Genomic DNA, 25,942 nt, shown 5'->3' on the forward strand with positions numbered 1-25,942 from the left:
GGCCTATGCTAATAAGGCCCATTACACCATTTTTCAGTGCTGCTGGGGTCAGGGCCTATGCTAATAAGGCCCATTACACCATTTTTCAGTGCTGTTGGGGTCAGGGCCTAAGCTAATAAGGCCCATTACACCATTTTTCAATGTTGTTGGGGTCAGGGCCTATGCTAATAAGGCCCATTAAACAGCTTGGTGCACTGCTCCTTTAAGATACTTGTGAATATAGAAGCCCAGTGCTTTACACTGTGAAAGTCACACTAAACAGCAGTGAGGAAAATGCATAAATGTACACCAGTACGTAACAGCATGCACCCGTGCATTCAGGGAAGTATTTGCAGGCTGCTTATCCAGGGACTGTGTGTGTCAGTGCATGAAACCCTAGTGTGAATGGGTTCCCTATTACATGATTGAAACCTTAGGTTATTGAACACCTAAAGGTCGATCACTAAACGTCGGATTCTGAAAATTGCGAACGGCTGTTTCCACACAGGGAATTGAGTCGTTTGGCTGTTACACAGATTTTGTTCTTTCTCTGCTGTAGAGCGATCTTGGAGTTAGTATAATTAGTTACGGGGTGTGGGAGGGGTGATCCTCCCCCCACTTCATTTCTGTTTAAAACTTTTTTTTTTATTTGGCCACCGGCATTGTTTCCCTATGTGGAAAAAGACGTTTTCGATGTTAAGGGTTCGATATTTTGTGATCGATCTTTAGGTGTTCGATAAATTAAGGTTTCGATCACGTAATATATACCTGTGTGAATGCGTGTGTGTGTGTATGTGTGTGTGTGTGTGTGTGTGTGTGTGTGTGTGTGTGTGTGTGTGTGTGTGTGTGTATGTGTGCGTGTGAATGTTCACTGCCTGATGTAAAATGTGGCTGTTATGATTGGGGAGGTCAAGGATGCAGTGTGTGTGTGTGTGTGTGTGTGTGTGTGTGTGTGTGTGTGTGTGTGTGTGTGTGTGTGTGTGTGTGTGTGTGTGTGTGTGTGTGTTGGAATCTCACATAGCACAAGTTGTTTGGCTAATTAACTGAGTAGTGTGCAATCACTGACTTACAAATTCTGTATTAATAAGATACTACCCTTCAACATGTCAGTGCAGTGAAAGTTGCTCCACTGTATCACTATGAATCCTAACCATTAGATCTGAATCGTAAATCAACATCTTTTTAATAAGTAATTAGTTTAAAAGTCAACATCTGTAGTTTAATTTTAAAAAAGGTAAAATAAAAACATGGGGTGGGAATCACAAGTTCAAAAGCCTGGGGTTCCAAGCTCTAGCAATTATCTTAAGGCGGAATCACTCTGAGAAAGAAGGTTCTAACTGGTGCACTCATAAATAATTAATTAGGACACGGGGGAGCGTAAGCCTTAGGGGGGCTTAGTGAAGCTGCTCATCAGTCAGTAAGATATTGTCCCAGCAACCATTGTAAATTTAGGACGGGAGAGCCATTGCTGTATGTACAACTAGATGAATGGGCAGATAGTGCATTTTGTTTTATTGTATTGTAAATACAAAAAAATGAACAACGAAATTCACTGTAGCTGCGGAGTAACTTGAAGAATCCCCCTCCTACGGGATCAGTGTACTATATGTGTACAAAAGGTTCACATGCACAGTAAATCTCCTCATACAATGGTCAGCCACTGGGCTGCCTGACCGTGGTGTCAGCATTGTTGAAATGCTGTTGTAGAGCATGGGCATGCCCACTGGCTGCACTGTGCATAACCAGCTTGCTCTGATCATACCTCTCAACTGTCCAGATTTTTGCCTCATATTTTTTGGTCTTTTCCCCCGAAATTTTGTAGTTTTCTGACAAATCACTAGGTAATCACTGAGACTAAAGTGAGAAAACAATGGCAGATGTTTATGTTTCAGACTTCATATCCTTCAGAAAATTCATGTTAATGCAAAACATGTTATAATATCAACTTTCTAAGACTGTAAGAGCCATATTTAAAAATGACCCTATTTTTGGGCCTTTGTCTCCCATTATTTGTGGCATGGCCAGATTTCTGGCTCAAAGAGGTTGAAAGGTATGGCTGTGATCTGTAAGTTGCATCTACTCAATGCCCTGCCTTTTGTGACTCAGGAGCCGCCATTACATCCACTTAGCCCAACTACCCCTTGTGGCTAAACATAAAGTGTTCCTAATCCCAACCCTGTTTTTTTTTCCGATAAAAATGTAGAGTATCGCAGCTCATAACTCCTTCTCTTATAAAATCTTACTTCTTTGATCTATATCTTCAAGTTACTTTTAATCTGTATTTATTTCAGTGCTTTGTCAGATTTAAATGTACGTGTAACATTATTTTCGTTTAAGGGTAAGCGCTCTGAACTGTATGCATGTAGACATGCTCATTTGATTAATTGTAAAGGTGTATAACAAGCTGTATTATTTCAGCCTGTGGGCATTAACTTAGAACCAGAAGTATATGATTTTATACCTATCATCTCAGACTGCAGTTAGGAATCTGTGTATATTCTGTAATGGAAACGACAGTGAGTGGTAGAATTGATTATTAGGAAGTGGAGGAAAAAAAATGGGGTACAGTGATCGGAGCACAGGCTGAATTAGTATGTGAGGTGAATGTGATGCTAAATGGTCCCAAACTATAGTCACTTTTTCATTACTATAAACAATATATAGACAGACAGATTTAGGAAATGACAAAAGCTCACAATAAATAAAGAAGTGATTCCCTTTTGAAACATGGTGTGATCAATCATGCTGGTGTACAGCTAGGTTTGAGGATGTGCTTAAACAGTACTAAAAAAAAAGTGGTGCTTACTTTACAGCAAGACATCTGTTTGCAGAAGTCATGTCAAGGAAGAAACAGTGGTTTATGAATGGTGTCCGCATTTCCTAAAAAGAAGAGCAATCAGTTCATATGCGGTGACAGTGCCCTTCACTGTGTGTAAGCAGACAATACAGATGAAGTGGTGTGGACCTGGTATCCTTAATACCACCCTTTTTCAACTGAATGGCAGCTCATGACAAAGTTAAAGTACTGAGTGAACTATTACCACAAATGTCTGAAATGATATGTTCAGGACAGGTTATCTGTTTGATATACAATTCTGACTGAGAAGCAGTGCAAAGTGAGAAATGTACCAACACTCATTTTGCTAGAAAAAATAAGAGTTAGACACTTACCATAGCGATAGATCTGTAAGTAGCATGCCCATGTTTGTGCTTGCCGTAATGATATATCTGATTAGTTGTACATCCATCTTTGGTAAGCATCAGGACTGTACGTAGCAAGCATTAGGACAGCATGCCACCTAAAGTGGCTGGGGTCTCCCCCCAGTAATGGTATGCATTTCTGTTCTCTCCGGTTCTAGAGGAGAGTGAATATTCATCTCACAGACTCACCAAAAGGAGACAGAGAAGAAACAGAAGAAGTAGCACTTGGACTCTGCTCATGTCAGCCAAGGGAAGGATGTACTAGAAAGTATTACTAAATATGGGTTTGCTACTTACAGATCTGTCCTTTTGCTAAGTACATCCATCCCCTAACTTATAAGAAGTAGTCCATCTTTGATAACCATCAGAATGGAGTCCTTAGCAAAACGTAGGTGAGAGCATGTGTTTGACAAAGGTAAGCCAAAGCCTAAACGTGAGCAGGAAGTAATACCTGTAGTGCTGTGGTAGGGTTTCTTGTGAAAAGCATGTGGCTACAGCACAGATATTACCAACTGAAGTGATCTACACAAGTGCTTCTAATGTGGCGACAGACCTGGATGAGTGGACTTTTCTAGTGGCTGTCAAGGATATACCTTCTGTAGGTAATAAAATTTTATGTTGTCTGGCAACCACCTGAATAGAGTGAATTTATACACCTTAGGCCATTTTCTTTGAGTGCTGTAAGACATGAACACCTGATTCATTCATCCACGTAAAACTGCAGTTGCCCAGGGACATTCCACAGTGGAGTAAGTGTTGCCTTTACTGAGGTAAGAGGAAAAAAATACAGGAGGATTGGTCACCTGGATGGGTTAGGTTTGGTAACTACTTTTAAGCATGAAGAAGGGATTATTTCTGAGGACTACATTCTTCATATGTAAGACTGAAAACAGAGGCTTTATTGACAAAACTGCTGAGATCTTCTTACACAAGGTTGTTTCTACTAAGGAAATGGTCTTCCAAGTGAAACATTTTAGATTATCAGAGGTTATCAGTTCAAACTGAGGTTTGGAGAGCTTATTCAAGATGTAATACTAGTCTCAGCTGACTGGAGTCTCTAATTAGTGAATTTAGGTGCAAAGCATTTCTAAGGAATGGTTTGCTGAAGTACATGACACAGACTGGATGCCAGAGTGACAGTTTGAAATTACTGCTAGGTATTATTTAATGATGAAGTATTTGAATTCATTGAACAGGTTAGAGCACTGGTCACAACAGGAGCACAGGAACAATGCTAGACAAGGGATCACATGGACCATAAGATGCCTAGTCATATGAACCTTTAAGAAGACATGTTTAAACTTCTTTCTACCGCACTTAAAAGTGCTCACCTCCAAATCAAGCAGAGCTGTACAAAACCCTGGTGAAAATTTGGGTCTACTCATCCAATCAAGACTAGATTTAAAGGTAGCCAAAGTAGTACTTTGTTTCACCTGTAGTAGTGACGTATCCCCATTTGCTAGGAATGAATTGAGTTAGGAACCTATCCTCCATAGAGTCTTTTTGGTTGGTGAAGATTTAGGTCCCAAGTATGGCAGTTTATACAGCCATTGGTTTTTCAATGAAATAAGAGGTCAAATAGGATTGGCTACTTCATGGCTCAAGAGACAAGACATGGGTTATCTTGGAGCTGTTGGTAGGCTGCTAAATATAAGGAGGGTCATGCTAATCTATATAAACAGTTGACGGATTTAAAACTTTTAATTTTCTGGATTAGAAATCTGTGGGGCCTTTCCAGTTGAGTAACTTGGTTGGATTTGTGCATACCAAAGGGGGCACTCTATTCACTGAGGGGTCTGATAAGGAAGGAGGGAAATGATAGAACTTGTTTGGGTCTTGAAGGTATTCTCGTGGAAATTTAATTATGAATACAGAAGAAAACATGATAATCAAGCAAGTTCTCCTACCACTCTGTATGTATTTGAAGATAAGCCCCATTTACAACACATGAGGTGGGAGCAGCTTTTTTGCCAAACATTGCTACACTGCACTTTTTTTGCATTTAGCTTGAGATTGTTTTCAGTACACCAGGTGTGTGCATATTCTGGAACCATAACTAGGTTATCTGGTGACCTGTGTACTTCTCCAACCAATCTGGCACCTCCCATGCTATGTTGGTGAGGGGAAAAAAAAAACTCTTTTATTACAGTGTTCTACCATACCGTAAGCATTTGTTGATCCTGTCCCCTAACACCTTGCACGTAAGGAAGCAGCCCCCTTCACCCCTTCCTAACTACATCTCTGGCATATTCTAGCCCTTACTAGCGATGTTTAGTATCAGTGGATGAGCAGTCATCAACCAGCCTGTTTAGTAACACACTTATGGGGGAATAGCCTTGGTTATCTCTAAAATAAATACAAAACAAGGAGAGGCCCAGCACTGATTCCTGTGGTACCCCCCCAATACAATTTTATGTTCAAGAGGGGGCACCACAAGCTTTCACAACTTAAAATCTGTTGGGCAGAAATTTGCAATCTAGCAGACAACATAGGGGTTTTCAGCAAGCAGCTGATGGGTTTACATTGTTTGTCTATTTTTTCAATAATACTACCATGGGGAGTTGTGACAACAGCCTTGGCCAGGTGGAGATAAGTAGTGTGCATGGAGTGACCACTCTCCACCAACCTTCTAGCTTTTTCTTAAGTTCATAGATACGTACTAAGCTAACTGCCTTTGAAGGCCATTTTAATTCTAGCCAATTTCCCTTTAAAGGTGAAAATTAAGCCTTGCACCTTGCTTTTGTAAGGCAAACACCGTAACAGTTATGTCAACCCCCAACACTTATCAAAGACACTTACTAGATTCTGGCGATAGTACCAGCCCTTCCCAATACCAAACTGACTGGAGCCTATATTAGTTAATTTGACTGGGTCCATATAATTTATTTCTACTAGGATAATTTCCATAGCTTTGCATATGAGGCTGGTGAGGCTGATTGGTCTATAAGTGCCCATGTGTGTAGAAGGGCCACCCTTGTGTAGGGGATTCACAGTGGCTGATCTCCAAGCACCATGCACAAACCCTGTAGACAGGCTGGGGCTGAACACTTTAAGTAAAGGCTTATACAGAGCGTACCTGACAGAGGTGGTAGTGCAACCTGGTATGCTGTCTGGTCCTATGAAGAATTATTTTTAGATTTTGACAGAGATTATAAGAATTTTTCCGAGGTAATTTCTGGGAAACTAAGGTTTCAGGGACGGTGGGGATAAGCATGTGAGAATGTGGGATAAAGTTAGCACAAATTTGTCTGCTAATATATTGGCTTTATGCTGATATTATTGTTATGTACAAACTCTCTGCTTTATTTGAAATTACTTCTCAATTTCCTGACACAACTGAAGAAAGATTTGACGTTCCATTGGTATCCATAGCAATCTTTGGTTCATACTCTTCTTTACATATTCTAATAGCATTCTTACATTTGTGGCCTGTATGCTTCTGTGTGGACGTGCGGTGAGGGGATGGAAATTGTTGACATTTGTGATTATTGTCCTTCTTTTGTTATACAGCTTATTAATATGTGAAGTCTACCAGAGAGGTTTATTTCTGAATTTACAACTGTTTTTTAGTTCAGACTGGTACAGACATTTCTATGTAGCTATTTAAGTGCTTTTAAAATTGGTAACGAATATATCAACCTTCTTATTTGTGTCCATTTGTGGAGGATTGTTGGAAATTTTGCGTAGGTCTTCTATAAAATTAAGGACGTTTGCCCTGAAGAGGTATGAAAACAGTTTCATTTGGTAGTGGGGTGGTACAACTGGACCTGACAGAGGAGATTATTTGTCGTCAGATTTAACCAGGGATGGGGAAGTGCTTGGTGAGGTCTAGACAAGGACCAGCTCAAGGATATTAGCCCCTCTGGTGGGTAGTTTTATAATTTGCTCCAGTGCATTGGTATTATAGTCTAAAAAATGCTGAGTATATCCATTTTAGAAGAGTAATTTCTGTATACTTTGAGGCACACCTTCACAACAAATAAGACACTAGAACTGTTGCACCCCAGTGTAGTACATCTGCATTGTTTCCCTACCAGACTTTGAAACATTTGTAGGGTCAACTCCAGCCATACAGTTCGAGCCAAACTATAAGAAATCTTAGACAAAGACCCCATGTCAGAGGACATCACATATGAACATTTTACAGAAACTGTGGTTATTATCAGGGAAATTTTAATATGTATTTTCAAAAATAAAAAAATACGCTGCTCATGTTTGATTACATTGTATTTATTTTTCACTACTCTTGCAAGAAATATAACATTCTGAGTCAAACTGAGGGATTAAGCAAAATTCTGAGGGAAAAACAGGGAGAGTTGAGTATTCAATTTCAGATGCTTAAGACCCAGGAAGCGTATAGAAAAGCATTCTTTCATGTCAGAAGTCACTCAGTGCTTATTTGATTGTAATGTTGGCTTATGGTACTATGAGCAATGTCTTATTTGTGAAAAACAATATTGTATTTTGTTTTAATATCTATACTTCTTTCTTATTGATCCCATCACATCAGTGACAATTCTTTTATCTCTAGTGGTTACAAAGAAACAAAAGAAAGAAAGACTCCAGTTTGCTAATTACCATCATTTATGGTTTCAGCCCATCAGCTTGGTATTGAAGTCCTGAAGTCACAGATACCCAAAATACAAATACCAGATATGAGCGGCAGGTACGACATTGGTGGGATTGGGGACGTGAAGTATGAAGTGTCAAGGTAAGTTCTTTCCTATTTTTTTACTAAGGCTTTCTGTAACATTTATTCAAGAAGTAGCATGTTGGCAGAGTTGTTTCAGGTCAAAGGAAAACAGAAAATGCAAATGGACTTTTACTGTACCTTGTCAAACCTTCTAGCTACACCCACTGCTCTATTAAAGTACTGTCCAGTGTAATAAGGTCACTACCTTAATTCTCTGCTTCATAAAAGTGAACGGCTTTTGACCTCATTTATCTCTTACACATACATTTTAATGTTTTAAATGCCCTCTGTGCATAAACATTTTAAGGTATTAATTGCCCTCTAGTTATAAATGTTCCTTACTGTACTGATTAGGTTGTAACACCTTTCATATATGGTCACTTGCTTAAAAATGAGGGAGGGGGTTGGGCTCATAAAAGTTAAAGCTGTTGAATTAGTGTTTTATAATGACTTTCATCCTCCAACACAGCAGCCTACTTAAATGTCCAGTGAATTATGTTATAAATTATGCTACTGCTCATATATTATCATTGAGTCTCCCCCTCTTCACAAGTTCCATCCTGTCCATATCCTTTTAAGATGTCTTCTTCAAAAAATGAATGCAACATTCCAGGTGAAAAGACAGCTGTGTTTTGCTAAGTAAAAGTATAGTTTGTACTTAGGTTCTGAGATTCATAGGCAAATATCAGGCTATTAATCCACAAGAATCTTTAGAAGCCTAGCCCTGCATTCCCATTAATTTCTTTAGCCCTTGTAATTTAACTATGAATAGCTAAGAGCCAAGTAGAGCATTTGCATAAGGAGCAAAGGTGTTAATTTTCAGTTTCCCATCAATTCATCCAGATTACATTTGAATAGAACATGGGAAGTACTTCACTTTAAGTGGAGAGGAAGGCAGTTTCCAAAGAAGCAGTATTCTCTGTGATACATATCTATCCATCCAACATGTTCAATTTATGTTGTAGACAGATTAAGATCTCTTGAGTGTTTTTTTATGGATGTGCAGTTAATCTAAGATTATAGGGTCTGTGAAAGCTCTGCATGCAAGGCCATTCAGTAGCCTGTATGACACGGAAAAGACAGACAAGACTTTGAGATGGTCAGTGTGTAGTTTTAGGATTTAGGCCCTTGGTTTTCTTGATGAGAAAGCATTGTGGTCATTCAAGTTGTGTTAAGTGTTTGGACAGGTACGTACTGAAGGGGGACCTTATATTCTGTGATCAGTATTGTGACACCCGTGCCCTGGCCCAGCAGTCAAGGAATCTCAATCCTCACCACTAACACCAGTGAGGGGAGTCTCGTATAGGAGGAAAGGATAACAAATACACACAGTAAAGTACAATTTCCCTTAAAAGCACACACAGAGATCACAGTCAGTCTGGGGCTGGTTGCTCCCTTGCTGCCCATAGCTATAGGGTCCAGATCTCAGCCTAGTGGGCAAGCTAAAACCTCCAGCACCCTCTCTGTCCAACCAGTGCTTCGTGTCCCTGCCCAAGTAGCTCACACACACACACACACACACACACACACACACACACACACACACACACACACACACACACACACACACACACACACATACACACACATACACTTTGAGAAGAGTTTATATAACCACACATACACTCCTGGGGAAGGCTTGTACAGGTTCTCCAGCTGTGCCTTCTTTTCCCAGACTATATAGTAGTACCAGCTGCCATCACCCACTAATATTTACCAGCTACTCAAAGGCCCTTAAAAGGGTGTCCAATTATTACTGTGCAATATTATTATCCAATTGGTAGTATAGCCCAGGTATAAAGCTATTGAAGTGGCTTTGTACAATTTTACCAAAGGCATGCAAGTACTCTAAAGAGCTTAAATTATTTTTACAAAAACAGCCACAGTTGAAAGGGTTTAAAAATATTTAATAACAAATAGTCAAAACACAAGACAATACTTTTTACTACACAGTGCTAGACAAGAGTTCAGAGATCACAGAGAAATATCTAAATATTTCAATAGTGCAGTTCTAACATCACAGAAAAACAGTCTAATCTGTCTAGTTTCTAGCTATTTCTAAGAGAAAACACAAAGCTAAGATAAACTTACATATAGAGCAAGACAGTGCTGGTGAGTTGGATGGTCAAGACAAAAATGCTTAATGCTCTCTGATGCTATCTGTTTTTAAAATCACATTCCTGGTTCATGCTACATCATTCTTCATACTTCCCTGGGTTCCCTGGTTTACAGAAACTACATTTACATTATTCACCTCTTGGCAGAAACCAGAGCAATAAAGGACATTTATGCGTGCAAATTCTGGTCATTAACTCTAGCCTTACAACAATAGGCAGGATGCCTCACTCTAGACTCACTGACTCTGAGTTTTAACATCAAGGGTAACAACATGCTTTACTTGGTCAGTAGAGTGCACTGTTGTTAAGTTTTTTTTCCATTTAAGACAACAAGCCTGTGGCTTACATTAATATTTACAAATGACAGAATTATCTATAAAATTCTATCTGACTAGGCTGGCAGCCTTCACAAGTATAATAAGTGCCAAATACAGTGTCATAATCACATGATCACGTCCCTGGATTAAATCACCATGCCCTTACTAACAAAGTGTGCAACGAAAAAGAGCTTTCTTACAATAGTGGATACATTGTGATTAAAAGACAGGTTCTTGTCTACATATGTTCCCAGGTCCCTAACTACCAGATCTATTTTCAGGGGTATGTTACCAATGTGATAGTTACAAAGGATGTCATGCTTGACAGAAAAGACTATTATACATTTTTTTTCACTTTGTTTTACTCCATGGTTATGACACTAGCCATTTGTTTTTAAAAGGCCCTGATGGAGGACCTTGTTCTATAGATAACTTATGATCGGGCCAAGTTTGTAATCATCTGCAGACCCTTAACATTAGGTTTGACATCCATTAAGAAGATACCAATGAGTAGTAACAGGTTTTTTTGAAGCACAAGAGCTACCTTCCCTAATTTCCTGGTTCTGTTTGTGAGACAATATGTTATCCAATGAGTCACACAGAGATTAGCACTTAGGTGGGATAGTTTATCTGTGCTATTTTAAGAGTAGGATGAAGCTGAACACCTTTGTGAGGTCAAGATATGTGGTGTGTACTGAGCTAATGACTTCAGTATTATGGTGAGTGTGACTTATTTATAGTCCGATTTGACTAATAAGGAAGTTATAACTGATGGGAGACAAAGCTGTCCCATATTTGTGACCAGTTCCAGGATTTTGCCTCCCCTAGTTGGTGTGCAGACTAACTGGTCCAGACAGTCTGTATTTATGAAGTCTGGAAATCTCTGGGCATAAATGCTAGGAGATGTATGAGTCTCCCAGTTGATGGAGGGGTAGTTGAAGTTCCTGAGGAGAATGGTGTTTGGCCTAACACACATTGACTCCATACTAGTCTGGTAGGGGTTTTGTGTGAAGGAGGACATACGTCAGGTCCTATCATTTGCTATGATGTGATAAGGGACTTTGTTAATGGTAAGTTGGATGTGAATGCTATGATGTGATAAGGGACTTTGTTAATGGTAAGTTGGATGTGAAGGAGTTACAAGTCATTATTCTGTCTCATGAGCCTGGAGGTGAGATTTTGTTTTGCAAATATAGATACACTTGTGTCTTTAGTGCCTTCATCCAGTGCAGTGGCTCTGAATGCATGGTAGGTACTGAAATATTGCACTGATGGAATGTACTCAGTGGTCTTGAAGCCTTGGAGAGACAGGTGTAGACCAACCCTGGTAAAGAAGTTATGACTGTCTACTATCTCTTCCCGGGTGGATATATATATTAGATCCTACTTGAATGATACCAGAATTTAAACCGATTTTTCAAGTCAGTAATCTTTTATTTCATTGCAGCATAATTCTCCACGATGGTAAAATACTGCTCAAGGTTCATACCTGCCTCAGTCAATATTCCAGGGAGGTATGTCTCAAGTTGTTTATTCCCGTGTGTAGTATGACGGTGTTATATGTGTACTTGTGGTGCAAGGACTTAAGTTCATGCATGATCTGGTGAATCCTAGCACCTGATAGGGAACTAACCATGACCATCTTTTTACACAGCCTGCTGAGGGTGCATCAGTGTGTCTCACTGTGGAGTCACCCATGACCAGGATGTTGGATTGTGTGGAGGTTTGCCTCATGGGCTTTTGAAGTCTTATATGCACGGTTCATGGTGGGTGCTGCCTGAATTTAGGGTTTTTGTGAGGTTGCTAACAGTGCTTGTATTTTAGTTTACATTTACGTTTCATGGTGGGTGCTGCCTGAGTTGAGTGTTTGTGAGGTAGCTGATGGCACTCTGTTTCTTAGGTTGCATTCAGGTGACCTTTGTAGTTTGGGTAGGTTACTTTTAAGAGCCTCAGCATAGGTAAGTCTATGCGTTTGGTCTTCTTTGTATGTGTTGGGTACAGTGTGGATTTCTCTGTTGCTGACAACCTGTTTGCCATTTGTAGTGGTTTTATGTGAGAGCTTTACCTCCAATAACATTGTTTAACAACATCTCTCACACATTGTATGAGTTTGCTTAAGGGTAACCATCTGAAATGTTGGGATCCGCTAGACCAAGTCCCAAAATATGGAGACTGAATGGCCTAAAGAACGGACTTATATATATTAAGTCAGAGATGCCATTTCTCAGAATATTCCCTTTTCTGCAAGGTGTGGCAATCACGGAATTGGTATATATAAGTTATATATAAAAAAAAGAAGTTTTAAGAAGAAAAGTGATTTTCAACATTCGCTCTTCTCCTGTGTTTTTGGTCTTTTTTTCTGTTTTTCATCACTCAGCCTTTCGAGTGCTGACATTTCAACAAGGAACCTTGTTTAAGTAGTAGGTGGTTGTCAGTAAACATAAGACAATTGCTACATTGTCTCAGGATGCCCATTTCAACCAAGCTGGCTAGAGAAGCAGGTGCAAAGCCTTGGTTCCAGGTGCTTGCTAATGTGGGCTAAAGGGGAAGTAGCACTATAACTTTTGAAGCTGATTACTGAAGATCTGTCTGTTGGCTAGTAGAGACAGTGCTGGTCTCAACACAGCTGCACATGTCAAGGAATAAGTGATGCTTTGCTCCTTCTCTCACTAGAAGTAACTTCTAGGAATAACTGATGCTTTGCTCCATCTCTCACTAGAAGTAACTTCTAGGAATAATTGATGCGTTGCTACTTTTGTCACTAGAAGAAACGTTGAGGAATAAGTGATACTTTGCTCCTTCTCTCACTACGTAACATCTAGGAATAAGTGATGCTTTGCTCCTTCTCTCACTAGAAGTAATGTCTAGGAATAAGTGATGCTTTGCTCCTTCGCTCACTAGAAGTAACGTCGAGGAATAAGTGATGCTTTGCTCCTTCGCTCACTAGAAGTAACATCGAGGATTAAGTGATACTTTGCTCCTTCTCTCACTAGAAGTAACATCTAGGAATAAGTGATGCTTTGCTCCTTCTCTCACTAGAAGAAACGCCTAGGAATAAGTGATACTTTGCTCCTTCTCTCACTAGAAGTAACATCTAGGAATAAGTGATGCTTTGCTCCTTCTCTCACTAGAAGTAACATCTTGGAATAAGTGATACTTTGCTCCTTCTCTCACTAGAAGGAACTTCTAGGAATAAGTGATGTTTTGCTCTTTCTCTCACTAGAAGTAACGTCTAGGAATAAGTGATACTTTGCTCCTTCTCTCACTAGAAGTAACATCTAGGAATAAGTGATGCTTTGCTCCTTCTCTCACTAGAAGTAACATCTAGGAATAAGTGATGCTTTGCACCTTCTCTCACTAGAAGTAACGTGTAGGAATAACTGATGCTTTGCTCCTTCTCTCACTAGAAGAAACATCGAGGAATAAGTGATTCTTTGCTACTTTTGTCACTAGAAGAAATGTCTAGGAATAAGTGATGCTTTGCACCTTCTCTCACTAGAAGTAACTTCTAGGAAGAAATGATGCTTTACACTTTCTCTCACTAGAAGTAACGTCTAGGAATAAGTGATGCTTTGCACCTTCTCTCACTAGAAGTAACTTCTAGGAAGAAGTGATGCTTTACACCTTCTCTCACTAGAAGTAACGTCTAGGAATAAGTGATGCTTTGCACCTTCTCTCACAAGAAGTAACATGTAGGAATAAGTGATGCTTTGCTCCTTCTCTCACTGGAAGAAACATCTAGGAATAACTGATGCTTTGCTCCTTCTCTCACAAGAAGTAACATCTAGGAATAAGTGATGCTTTGCTCCTTCTCTCACTAGAAGTAACATCTAGGAATAAGTGATACTTTGCTCCTTCTCTCACTAGAAGAAACATCTAAGTATAAGTGATGCTTTGCACCTTCTCTCACTAGAAGTAGCTTCTAGGAATAAGTGATGCTTTGCTCCTTCTCTCACTAGAAGAAACGTCGAGGAATAACTGATGCTTTGCTACTTTTATCACTAGAAGTAACGTCTAGGAATAAGTGATGCTTTGCTCCTTCTCTCACTAGAAAAAACGTCTAGGAATAAGTGATGCTTTGCACCTTCTCTCACTAGAAGAAACGTCTAGGAATAAGTGATACTTTGCTCCTTCTCTCACTGGAAGAAACGTCTAGGAATAAGTGATGCTTTGCACCTTCTCTCACTAGAAGAAACGTCTAGGAATAAGTGATACTTTGCTCCTTCTCTCACTGGAAGAAACGTCTAGGAATAAGTGATGCTTTGCACCTTCTCTCACTAGAAGTAACATGTAGGAATAACTGATGCTTTGCTCCTTCTCTCACTAGAAGTAACTTCTAGGAATAACTGATGCTTTGCTCCTTCTCTCACTAGAAGTAACATCTAGGAATAAGTGATGCTTTGCACCTTCTCTCACTAGAAGTAACATCTAGGAATAAGTGATGCTTTGCTCCTTCTCTCACTAGAAGAAACGTCTAGGAATAAGTGATGCTTTGCTCTTTCTCTCACTAGAAGAAACGTCTAGGAATAAGTGATACTTTGCTCCTTCTCTCACTGGAAGAAACGTCTAGGAATAAGTGATACTTTGCTCCTTCTCTCACTGGAAGAAACATCTAGGAATAAGTGATGCTTTGCACCTTCTCTCACTAGAAGTAACGTGTAGGAATAACTGATGCTTTGCTCCTTCTCTCACTAGAAGTAACTTCTAGGAATAACTGATGCTTTGCTCCTTCTCTCACTAGAAGTAACATCTAGGAATAAGTGATGCTTTGCACCTTCTCTCACTAGAAGTAGCTTCTAGGAATAAGTGATGCTTTGCTCCTTCTCTCACTAGAAGAAACGTCTAGGAATAAGTGATGCTTTGCTCCTTCTCTCACTAGAAGTAACATCTAGGATAAGTGATGCTTTGCACCTTCTCTCACTAGAAGAAACGTCTGGGAATAAGTGATACTTTGCTCCTTCTCTCACTGGAAGAAACGTCTAGGAATAAGTGATGTTTTGCTCCTTCTCTCACTAGAAGTAACATCCAGGAATAAGTGATGCTTTGCTCCTTCTCTCACTAGAAGTAACATCTAGGAATAAGTGATGCTTTGCACCTTCTCTCACTAGAAGTAACGTGTAGGAATAACTGATGCTTTGCTCCTTCTCTCACTAGAAGAAACATCGAGGAATAAGTGATTCTTTGCTACTTTTGTCACTAGAAAAAATGTCTAGGAATAAGTGATGCTTTGCACCTTCTCTCACTAGAAGTAACTTCTAGGAAGAAATGATGCTTTACACTTTCTTTCACTAGAAGTAACGTCTAGGAATAAGTGATGCTTTGCTCCTTCTCTCACTAGAAGAAACGTCTAGGAATAAGTGATGCTTTGCACCTTCTCTCACTAGAAGTAACGTGTAGGAATAACTGATGCTTTGCTCCTTCTCTCACTAGAAGTAACGTCTAGGAAAAAGTGATGCTTTGCACCTTCTCTCACTAGAAGTAACATCTAGGAATAAGTGATGCTTTGCTCCTTCTCTCACTAGAAGTAACATCTAGGAATAAGTGATGCTTTGCTCCTTCTCTCACTAGAAGTAACATCTAGGAATAAGTGATGCTTTGCACCTTCTCTCACTAGAAGAAACGTCTAGAAATAAGTGATGCTTTGCACCTTCTCTCACTAGAAGTAACGTGTAGGAATAACTGATGCTTTGCTCCTTCTCTCACTAGAAGTAACGTCTAGGAATAAGTGATGCTTTGCACCTTCTCTCACTAGAAGTAACGTGTAGGAATAACTGATGCTTTGCTCCTTCTCTCACTAGAAGTAACACCTAGGAATAAGTGATGCTTTGCACCTTCTCTCACTAGAAGTAATGTCTAGGAATAAGTGATGCTTTGCTCCTTCTCTCACTAGAAGTAACATCTAGGAATAAGTGATGCTTTGCTCCTTCTCTCACTAGAAGTAACATCTAGGAATAAGTGATGCTTTGCACCTTCTCTCACTAGAAGAAACGTCTAGGAATAAGTGATGCTTTGCACCTTCTCTCACTAGAAGTAACGTGTAGGAATAACTGATGCTTTGCTCCTTCTCTCACTGGAAGAAACGTCTAGGAATAAGATGCTTTGCTCCTTCTCTCACTAGAAGTAACATCTAAGTATAAGTGAAGCTTTGCTCCTTCTGTCAGTAGAAGTAACATCTAGGAATAAGTGATGCTTTGCTCTTTCTCTCACTAGAAGTAACATCTAGGAATAAGTGATGCTTTGCTCCTTCTCTCACTAGAAGTAACGTCTAGGAATAAGTGATGCTTTGCTCCTTCTCTCACTAGAAGTAACGTCTAGGAATAAGTGATGCTTTGCTCCTTCTCTCACTAGAAGTAACATCTAAGTATAAGTGATGCTTTGCTCCTTCTGTCAGTAGAAGTAACGTCTAGGAATAAGCGATGCTTTGCTCCTTTTTTCACTAGAAGTAAAGTGTAGCCCTAGTGCCAAGCTGCTTCCTGAGAAGCTTTATCCAAGATGTTCCTCGGCTCAGTACATTTGCTGTCGTCTTCTCTTTGTAGAGACCCTGGGTAGAAGCTACATCAGCTAGACACAACAGAAAGCAAAGCTGGGCAAATGCGCTGAACAGGTTCTAATCAAAACTGCAACAGACCACTCAAAGTGCTGTACACACTGTCCTGTCCGAGACCAACACGCATTAATGCCCCTCTGATTCTTTTCTCACTAGACGCAAGCAGCAGCATTAATCCAAAGTCAGCTCCTGAGAAGCAGTTTTCATGCTTTTGAACAGTAGATCCTCCATTTTTATAAACTCCAGTAAGATGAAGGATGTAGTTCAGCCATTCAACACTAATTCAGGTTTGTAGTCCGAGTCTTTAAATTTTCCTCAGACACTGCTTCTGCTTTATTGACCAGAGTGTTGCAAGCCCATATTGGTCAGCTCTATTGTACCCCACCAGACTTATATACATTGATTCTGATTTTTTAATGATACCTGGGTCATAGTTGTCCACATATTATTTATTTATTGATCTATTTTGTTTTAGGATCATATTTCATTCTTTCTGTCTCGTCAGTGGTGGTATTCCTGTTGGGAATGTACCTTCTAAGAATAAAGTGGATAGTTCACAATGATATTTACCTGAAATGCAATTCCATAAAAACAAAACAAAGATACATTAAGCTTTAAGCAGTGTAACCAAATAATCAAATACAACTATATGTATATATATGTATATGTATATATATATATATATATATATATATATATATATATATATATATATATATATATATACACATATATATATATATATATATATATATATATATATATATATATATATATTACAAACAGCCATATAGAAAACTGTATTAATGCATACACCCCTTGTACCCACTATATGCAACTCTATAAGTATATTAACTCTGAGGTCACAATACTTAGAACCAAACTGAAAACTTGGTTTTCCATCAAACCCTAAAACCCTTTTACTCAAAGACACAACAGTGTCAGAATCAACATATTTATCATGTGGGATATGAGATGGCAGGGACACAGATACTCCTACAAAAATTATATTGTATGTATTCTGTTCATGACGGCATAATTTGCATTCTTATGCTTAGCATGTGTTGAGTGTTTCAGTATTGTTATATGTATTTATGGGTTCCCTATCAGAAGCCTGAAACACTATAAGCCTGAAAATCAAAATCCTGAAAACTATAGACTGAAAATTCAAAATCCCGAAAGCCCAAAATCCTGAAAACACAAATAATGCTAATATGTCACTATAAAGACACTAATATCTACCAACTGACCCTGACCCTAACCCTAACCCTAAGGTCCGTCACTATCGCACACTCACCTGACCCGTGCCCTAACCCTAACTCACTTAAACCGCCCCTAACCCCAATATTTGTCACTATTGCATACATGCCTAACCTGCGCCCTAACCCTAACTCACTTAAACCGCCCCTAACCCTAACATAAAACCAACCGCACACTTACCTGAACCCAACGCATGACCCAACACCACAGGGCTAACAATAGCAAAGCCACAATGACGTCAGTATGTCCATTTTGTGTTTTCAGGATTTTGAGTTTCAGGATTTTGGGCTTTCGGGATTTTTAATTTTCAGTCTATAGTTTTCAGGATTTTGATTTTCAGGCTTATAGTGTTTCAGGCTTCTGATAGGGAACCATATATATGTGCCCTGTAAAACATAGTTTGCATGGTGTACAATTAACTTATTTATAACATTCTTAATTGTGTAAAGTATTTGTTTAGAATTTGATGCTTAAAGTCTAAGCATTTAAAATAAAACAAAAAAAAAATGAAATTCAGAAGTGATATTTAAAAAAATGTGTAGATAGTACTATATTGATGGTTAAAATCAAAGCATTTGCATTAAAACAAAAAAATCAGAAGTGTGATTTAAAAATGTGAGAAAGACAGGTAATTTATAATAATTAAAGGTTAGAATTTCAAAGTGTTTAAAGTAATTAGCATTATTTGAGTTAAAGTGTTTATCGTGCATAAACTGCTGATTAGGATTTTCATTCTAATGGTAGATATTTTCAATGTATGGTGAAAGAAAAAAAATCTCTACAAAAATCATTTCCCTCATGTTGATTACAGTAAATGGTTATGGTGATCTTTAACTTCACTAATATCAGCTCAGGAAAAATGTGGGATGCAGACACCTATCCATTAAAGTCTATGGACCTATGCCTAAGATAAGTGGGGAAAACATTACAGTTATTTGGGCCATGGTTTCAGTAAATAATTTGAAAACTTTTTAAGTAAATACAGGCAAACTATTGGAAATTGAGTTGCAGCACTTACCTCATCAGATGCCACAATGCAGAGTTTCATCGTGACAGAACACGTTACGTTGCAGAATTTTACATCAGTTAACAGCTATCAACCTCTTATCCCCAGATTTAGGAACAAAGTCAGAAATAATCAGGGACACGGGTACCAGAATAACAGGACATTAATTAACATGTATTTTTTTAAGTAAATTATGTCTGTAACTATAATCATTCTCATTATTTGTTAACTATCCTCCTCCACCTTGTTTCCAAAAAAAAAAAAAAAAACATTTTAGAAGAGGCAGAGCAAATTTCTGAGCCAAAATCAAGGATGGTAGGGAATATGTGCCAGGATATAGATGACTGATATCTGTTTCCTTTTAAAGTAGAAGGAGATTCATTCCTATTAGTAGAGTAAATCAGAAGAAAAGAATGTGTCTAAAAGTAATGACTGTTTTATAGGGTCATAGGTGTATACTAGGCCAGAATTCTTACTAGTTCACATATGTAGCTATTTAAACATGTTTCTAGTTATTTTACATCAATTTATAAAAAATGTGCTTCATTTTTCTACTTTCCGATACTTTTTTATAATCATATGATGTGCACAATTTTTAGCAATTTGAATAATGGCTGAATTATATAACCTTAGTATTTTTTACTAATTTATTCAGACTGACCATCAACTATTTTGATTTTAAAATTTAAAACTGATTATTTAAGCTTTTGCTGAATTTGGACTGACACTGGAATTTTGCCTATAGCAGATCTGTTAAATAAATTGGAACCCATCCATCCCTATTACTCATGGTATTTCTTATCTCATGGAAGCAGGTATATAAAATGGATAAAAATACACCAATCCCTTGGTTACTCCTCTAATAATGCCCTTTCCCTTTAAGGAAGTGCATTTCACCAGTAACCTCTGGTCCATTCCCATCTATTTAAACTGTTGGCTCCAATGCCAATCTCTAGTTGTTAGAAATTCAAACAGAGGAGATAGTATCTCTGCCAGAGAGCCCCAAACTATGAAGGATTTAGGACGTTGTAAATACAGAGTGCCTTATTATGGCTATAAGCAATGTAGAAAACATGTGCATATAAAATTCCACATTCTTGCAAAGCTTTCAGTTTAGAAAAGCCTACATCTACATTCTTTTAACCTAATCAGTTCCAAAATCACGTGTGGTGTCATATAATCTGTAAAGGTTCAAACCTCCTCACACATTTCAAACCATTTTAGTAATTTTTTTTCCATTTGTGGATTGCACTTGGAAAATATGCTAACATATTTAAAGTTTATTTTTCCTCACCTTGTCCTGTTTGTTATATAGCACCACCCCCGAGTATCCTGTGCTTTGTCCTATTTCTTCTATATTGTTAGATTTTTATTGTTATTATAATAATTTCTTGAACAATCACTCTCTTTTTAATATCCTTTGGCTTCTATCTTCTGGGTTAAGGTTTCCTGTATCACAAAGCTGCTGCTAACAAGCTTTAAAAATGCAGGGATCAACAACAAAAAATTAAAAACATTTACAAATTAACAGGTCATCATTTGGTACATTCTTTGCGAAACTATAATAAACAATGCCATTTATCAATGGGCAGCATGTCATAGTAAACCAAAAATAGAGGGTAATCCTTAGTGATGAAGACCTCGGAGTAAAGGCTTACCCAGGGAGTAAGGATCTTCTTGGAATCATGGAATGATGGTATGCCTCTGTCTAAGAAAAGAACTCAAATTTTATGTGACATATTTAACTGTTTTATTAAACATTTAAATTAGTAGTCTGATAATGCACAGAATATCATGGAACTCGTGGAATGACCTTTCAAAATACGATAGTAGTTTGTTATATAAAATCTAAACTGTATAAAATCAGAAAAAGTAAACACTAAGATGAAAAAATCTTATTGAGAGATCAAGCCAAACAGAAAAAAATTATGAAGGAATTATTTATGCTCACATCCTAGGCAAAAAAAGACTGAATGAAGAATTGAACTGGTGGACAGGAAAAGTAACATTGTATTCCTGCAGCATTAACATTAACATATTGACTTTATACAGAGCCGTTCTTAAAATGTAAATGTGTCAGGCTATACATTCAGTAGGAGCAATGAAAGTGAATATTTAAGTAGAGACTGTGGGAGGCAAGGTCTCTGTCACAGGGGTGCACAGGAGTTTGCCCCCCTACAAAAATTATTTGTATGTGCATGTGTGTTTGTATGCATGTTATTGTTTATAAGTAATATTTTGTTTGATATTTCAAAACGGACAAAACATTACTTATCTTCCAGTTATGAAAAGTACCTTTTTGGATGTTGTCTGTTATAGTTTGCATGTGCCTGGCATTCATTACTTACTCTGAAATTTTTTTTCAAGTTTTATCCATTTTGTATAAAATAATTCAGCTTTTACACAAATCACAAGCTACACAATCCTCACATAAAGAACCTCTAAAGTATCTGCAAAAATATTTGTTACTTTACTTCACAAATACATTCTATATGTAACTCCTCAATTAATTACTTCAGTTGGATACACTTTCTCCTCAGGCTTGATATATTTTATAGAGTTGTTGTTTTATATCACCTTATATTTTATCTTCCTTGTCTGCTTCTCAAAGAGCTCAAATGCTCTGGCATTGTCAGATATACTTTCTAATGATAAATCTGCCTAAGACACTGCCTTTCGTTGTTTTAAGAACTATAACTTTGAATAAGGTGTTGTCATTCCTAAGTCAATCTCTAAAACCCTGCAGGTCTTTACAAGATTCTTACCTGTCTCTAGATTAATGGCCATTCTGTTCAGCACTTCAACATACATGGCAAATTGTACATTGATGATGCAATTGCTAATTATGTACAGCGTATTTATACTGAAACATAATAATAACAAAAATAATTTATAAATCAGATAAGCCAGATGGCAGATCAATTTAAAAATAAACATTTTCCTGGTATTAACAGTACCATTAATATATAATACATTTTAAGGCAGAGGACTGATTAGAATCTAAAATGTGTTTCAGTATTGAAATTGTACTGTGGGATAAACAAAGAAGGAATGAGGATATAAGAGCAGAAGTCAAAGTAGCTCCAGTTGCAGAAAAGGTCAAAGAGAGCAGATTACGGAGGTTCAGGCACATGTGCAGGAAAGCAGAAGATGATCTGGTGAAGACAAATTGGTACAGACAGGAAGAATGCAAGAGGAAACAAGGACATCTGACAAAGAGGTAGACACACTATGTGAGAGAAGATCTGCAACAGTTAGGCATCAAGTGTCGAAGAAGGCAGGAGTGTGGTACTGAATCCAGAGAGATGGCGACAGTTAACATGACACCCTGAACCCATGTAGAAAGTGGGAAAACGGGGGCTGATGATGATGATGTCAATGCACACATGGTTTACCAAAGTTCAATCAAGAGTACAAATGTGAAGATGCCAAGAATACCTTTTGGACTGCAGGGTAGTGATTACCTTCCTTATCAGAGATTGATATCAGAGTATAAACAAAGACAAAAGGATAGGGGAATCCTAAGTGAAAGCCTTCAGCTGGTTGAGTTTTTAGTTGAACCTAGAAAAGAAGCCATTGTTAAAATAGGGATAATTAGTAGAGCATATAAAAGATTGTACGATAACTATAGGAATTAATTAGAAGAGGTCGGAAAAGAATGGGAAGAGAGATTACGTATGCAGTTCGGAAAGAAACATATATATATATATATATATATATATATATATATATATATATATATATATATATATTTATATGGCTCCCAAATATGAAACCGAGTCTGGAAGATTTAGGATTTTTAACTGGGAATGTTTGCGTAGATACTTGCAGACCCCAAATAATTTTTCCTCAAGTAGATGACAAATGTTGGAGATGCGATGGGGAAGAAAGTAGTAACTAGGAACATATAGTGTCCTTCCATACCCCTGCCATGGGTAGCCCAACATCTGGCCATTATACCAAAGCCTTAGGATTGTATAGGCATCGTACATCACACATATGCTCCCCACTGAAGGCATATGTCATAAGGTGACATACGGATGGGCATCCTTCAGAACTTCGTCTTTGCTGCCAGTCCGAATGCCATCATTAATCATCGGTCTGAACGCCCTTCTTCTGCGCTGGCTACCAAGCTGTGTTTCAGGTACGTGCCCTGTTGGGGGTTCTTCTTGTCTTTTCTTCTTTTTTTCCTTCTCCGCAATCTGCTAGTGAGAAGGTTCTTCACACCTTGGATTTGCATAGGCAGCTCAGATATTATTTAGATAAGTTTAAGGCCATTTGCAAGTCTGAGCAGCTTTTTGTTTCCTCTCATCCCAGATCTCTAGGATTGGTTGTTTCTAAACAAACCATTTCTTCATGGATCTCTAAGCACATTTCTTTTTGTTACTTCTTTCATGGGAAAAGCCTTTCTGCCTCTGTAAAGGCTCATTTTACCAGGGCTATGGCTTCCTCTGGTGCTTTTTTCAAGGGATTGAATACCAATTCAATCCGTGAGGCTGCTACTTGGACCTCTGTTTACAACCTTTACTAAGCATCACAAATTGGATGCTGTTTCCAGACCAATAGCTGGGTTTACTAAGAGCTGTCCTGCATGGTTTTCTTGGGGGTTTTCTGGGCCTTCCTCCTCGCGAGTTTGCTCTTGAGCTTTTGTACTTTTCGTTTAGTGAAGAACACTGCAACGGTAATATGAAAGGACATAGTGCAGTTGAATAAGGCCTTACCGTAACAGTGGATGTCCTTCTGTTCACTGTTGAAGCATTCGGTCCTTTCTCTTTCCGGGTGCACATGTTCCTCCTACTTCCTAGGACTGATGTTCCTCCTGGGGTTATTCAGTTCTGAGAGCTGTACATCTGTACATCACTTTTATGCCTTATGCCTTGAGTGGTAAGCATACGACATCTATAAAATCATAAGGCTTTGGTATAGTGGCAGAGAGTCCCAATACCATAGCAATGAAGAGAAGGCGATCTGCTGTTATGGTAAGATTTTACACAACTGTACTTTTTGGGAGTGTAATGAGTTGGCAGACTTTAAAAATTCCCTAAGGAGCACAATGTCAGGAATACTGGGCAAGCAAATGATTGTAACTAAGGAAATTATTTTTTTGAGTTGGGATACAGGAGCTGAATTGCCTAGACATAGTAAGGCCTTATTAAGTTTAATTCTAGTGGCTGCCAAAAAGCAGTTAGTAGAAAATGGAAATAAATTTAAACCGACTATACCTGAAGTAGTGATAAAAGAACAAGAAGTGGGACCTTTAGAAAAGGGTAGGAGTAATTTATATTGAAAAATGGAAACTGTGGAAACAATACATGCAGAAAAATATTTTGGAAGAGGAATGAGGTTTAAGAGAAAGCAGGAATTTAATAATTTATGTAATGTTCCTTAAAATATAAGATATATAACAATGTATGTGATGTGTAATGTTTCTAAATGTGAATTTATTAATATATTTGATTACTTTTATATAACTGTACGTTTGCCTATGTCACAAGTGATAATACAATAAAGGTGTATATAAAAAAGAATTACATTGTTAGCGGAAGTCATATTAATGTTGAAAAAGAGAACATCATCTGTCTTATGTCACAGTAGTATTACCGTAAGTGCTTCTGTCTTCACATTCCGCTAGCCCATTAATAATTGATTAGTGAGGTATATATGCATACTGTTTTAAATTCTTCTGATGTGGATTGCAGATCATCTTCTGATGTGAATTGCAGATCATTAATTGTAACAGTTTTCTTAGGCATGCCTTTTTGTAAATCTTTTTTTCTTAATGCTGATATTTTCTGACTTTGTTGACTCCTTACAGATCACTTTCACTGCAATTAGGAACTGTAAGTGCATAAAGAGACCTGTGAAAGTTGACATGAATATGTTACTTATCACCCAAGGAAGCAGATGTAGTGACCAATGTGATTTTTGTGCTAATTTGATATCCAGTTACACTTTTGGTTAGATTTTATTAATGCCTTGCCACCACAAGAAACTTTGGACAAGGGAATTTGCTCCATTCCTAAGTAACCCTTATGTACAGTATACAGCATTTTGGCATTCAGCTTGTCTGGAAACACATGGTAAAATTCTTCAAATACAATTTGTTGCTGTTCCCTAAGCACAAAAGGAAGGTATATCAAGTCAAGTAATCAGTTCTCAGATATCAGTTTACGACTCATCCATTTACTCATGACAGTAGTGAACCATCCTACATTCGTTATGAATAGCTGCATTTGTCATAAATAAGGATGCAGCCAGCATATGATACACTCCACTGGGCATCTGGTTGTTGATCCCTCAAGTTTTCCTGTGGCATTTGTTATCAGTCCTTTAGTTCTTCCATGTTCCTTTATTTCTTTATTCATTGTTATACAACAGTGCCGTTCTGTAACAGGGCCCAACATATTAGCCCATATGCAGTCATTAGATACCCTTGGGATGAATATGGCTAGTAGTGACTGGTGATCTGTAAGCACATAAAACTTTTCAAATATAGATAATGAGCACATTTCTTTAGTGCCCAGATCAGGATAAAGACTCCACTGTCTACCCAAGATTAGTAACACTCAGCTTTGAACTTTGGCCTTGAAGTAACTGAAGTGAGTCATCAGCACCAACCTGAAGATTGTGCGGTAGGATAGCGCCAGGTCCATAAAGTGATGCTCTGAAATCCCAAGAATTTAGTGGGTTACACTTTGCCAAAATCCAAATTAATATGCAAGAATAGTTGACTACTGCAGTTACCAGCTGTTTAAAATAGCATTTTAAAGCACTAAAACCAATAATTCACTACAGTGGGCAATAATATCTTTGTGCTATCAT

At 38.1% G+C, this 25,942-nt stretch overlaps 1 protein-coding gene across 3 annotated transcripts in view; it reads left to right on the forward strand.

The window, feature by feature from the left end:
• Positions 1-25,942, forward strand: part of LOC122817133 (bactericidal permeability-increasing protein-like) — a 388,416-nt gene that overhangs the window by 57,927 nt on the left and 304,547 nt on the right. For all 3 annotated transcript variants that reach the window (XM_044090325.1, XM_044090327.1, XM_044090326.1), the window contains exon 3: positions 7,777-7,891. In XM_044090325.1, coding sequence (XP_043946260.1) covers positions 7,777-7,891 — 115 coding nt within the window. The remainder of the gene's footprint in view (positions 1-7,776; positions 7,892-25,942) is intronic.

The sequence above is a fragment of the Protopterus annectens genome, chromosome 12.part0 (genome assembly GCF_019279795.1).
Source record: "Protopterus annectens isolate FY-2018-M chromosome 12.part0, PAN1.0, whole genome shotgun sequence".
In the NCBI taxonomy this organism is placed as follows: domain Eukaryota; kingdom Metazoa; phylum Chordata; order Ceratodontiformes; family Protopteridae; genus Protopterus; species Protopterus annectens.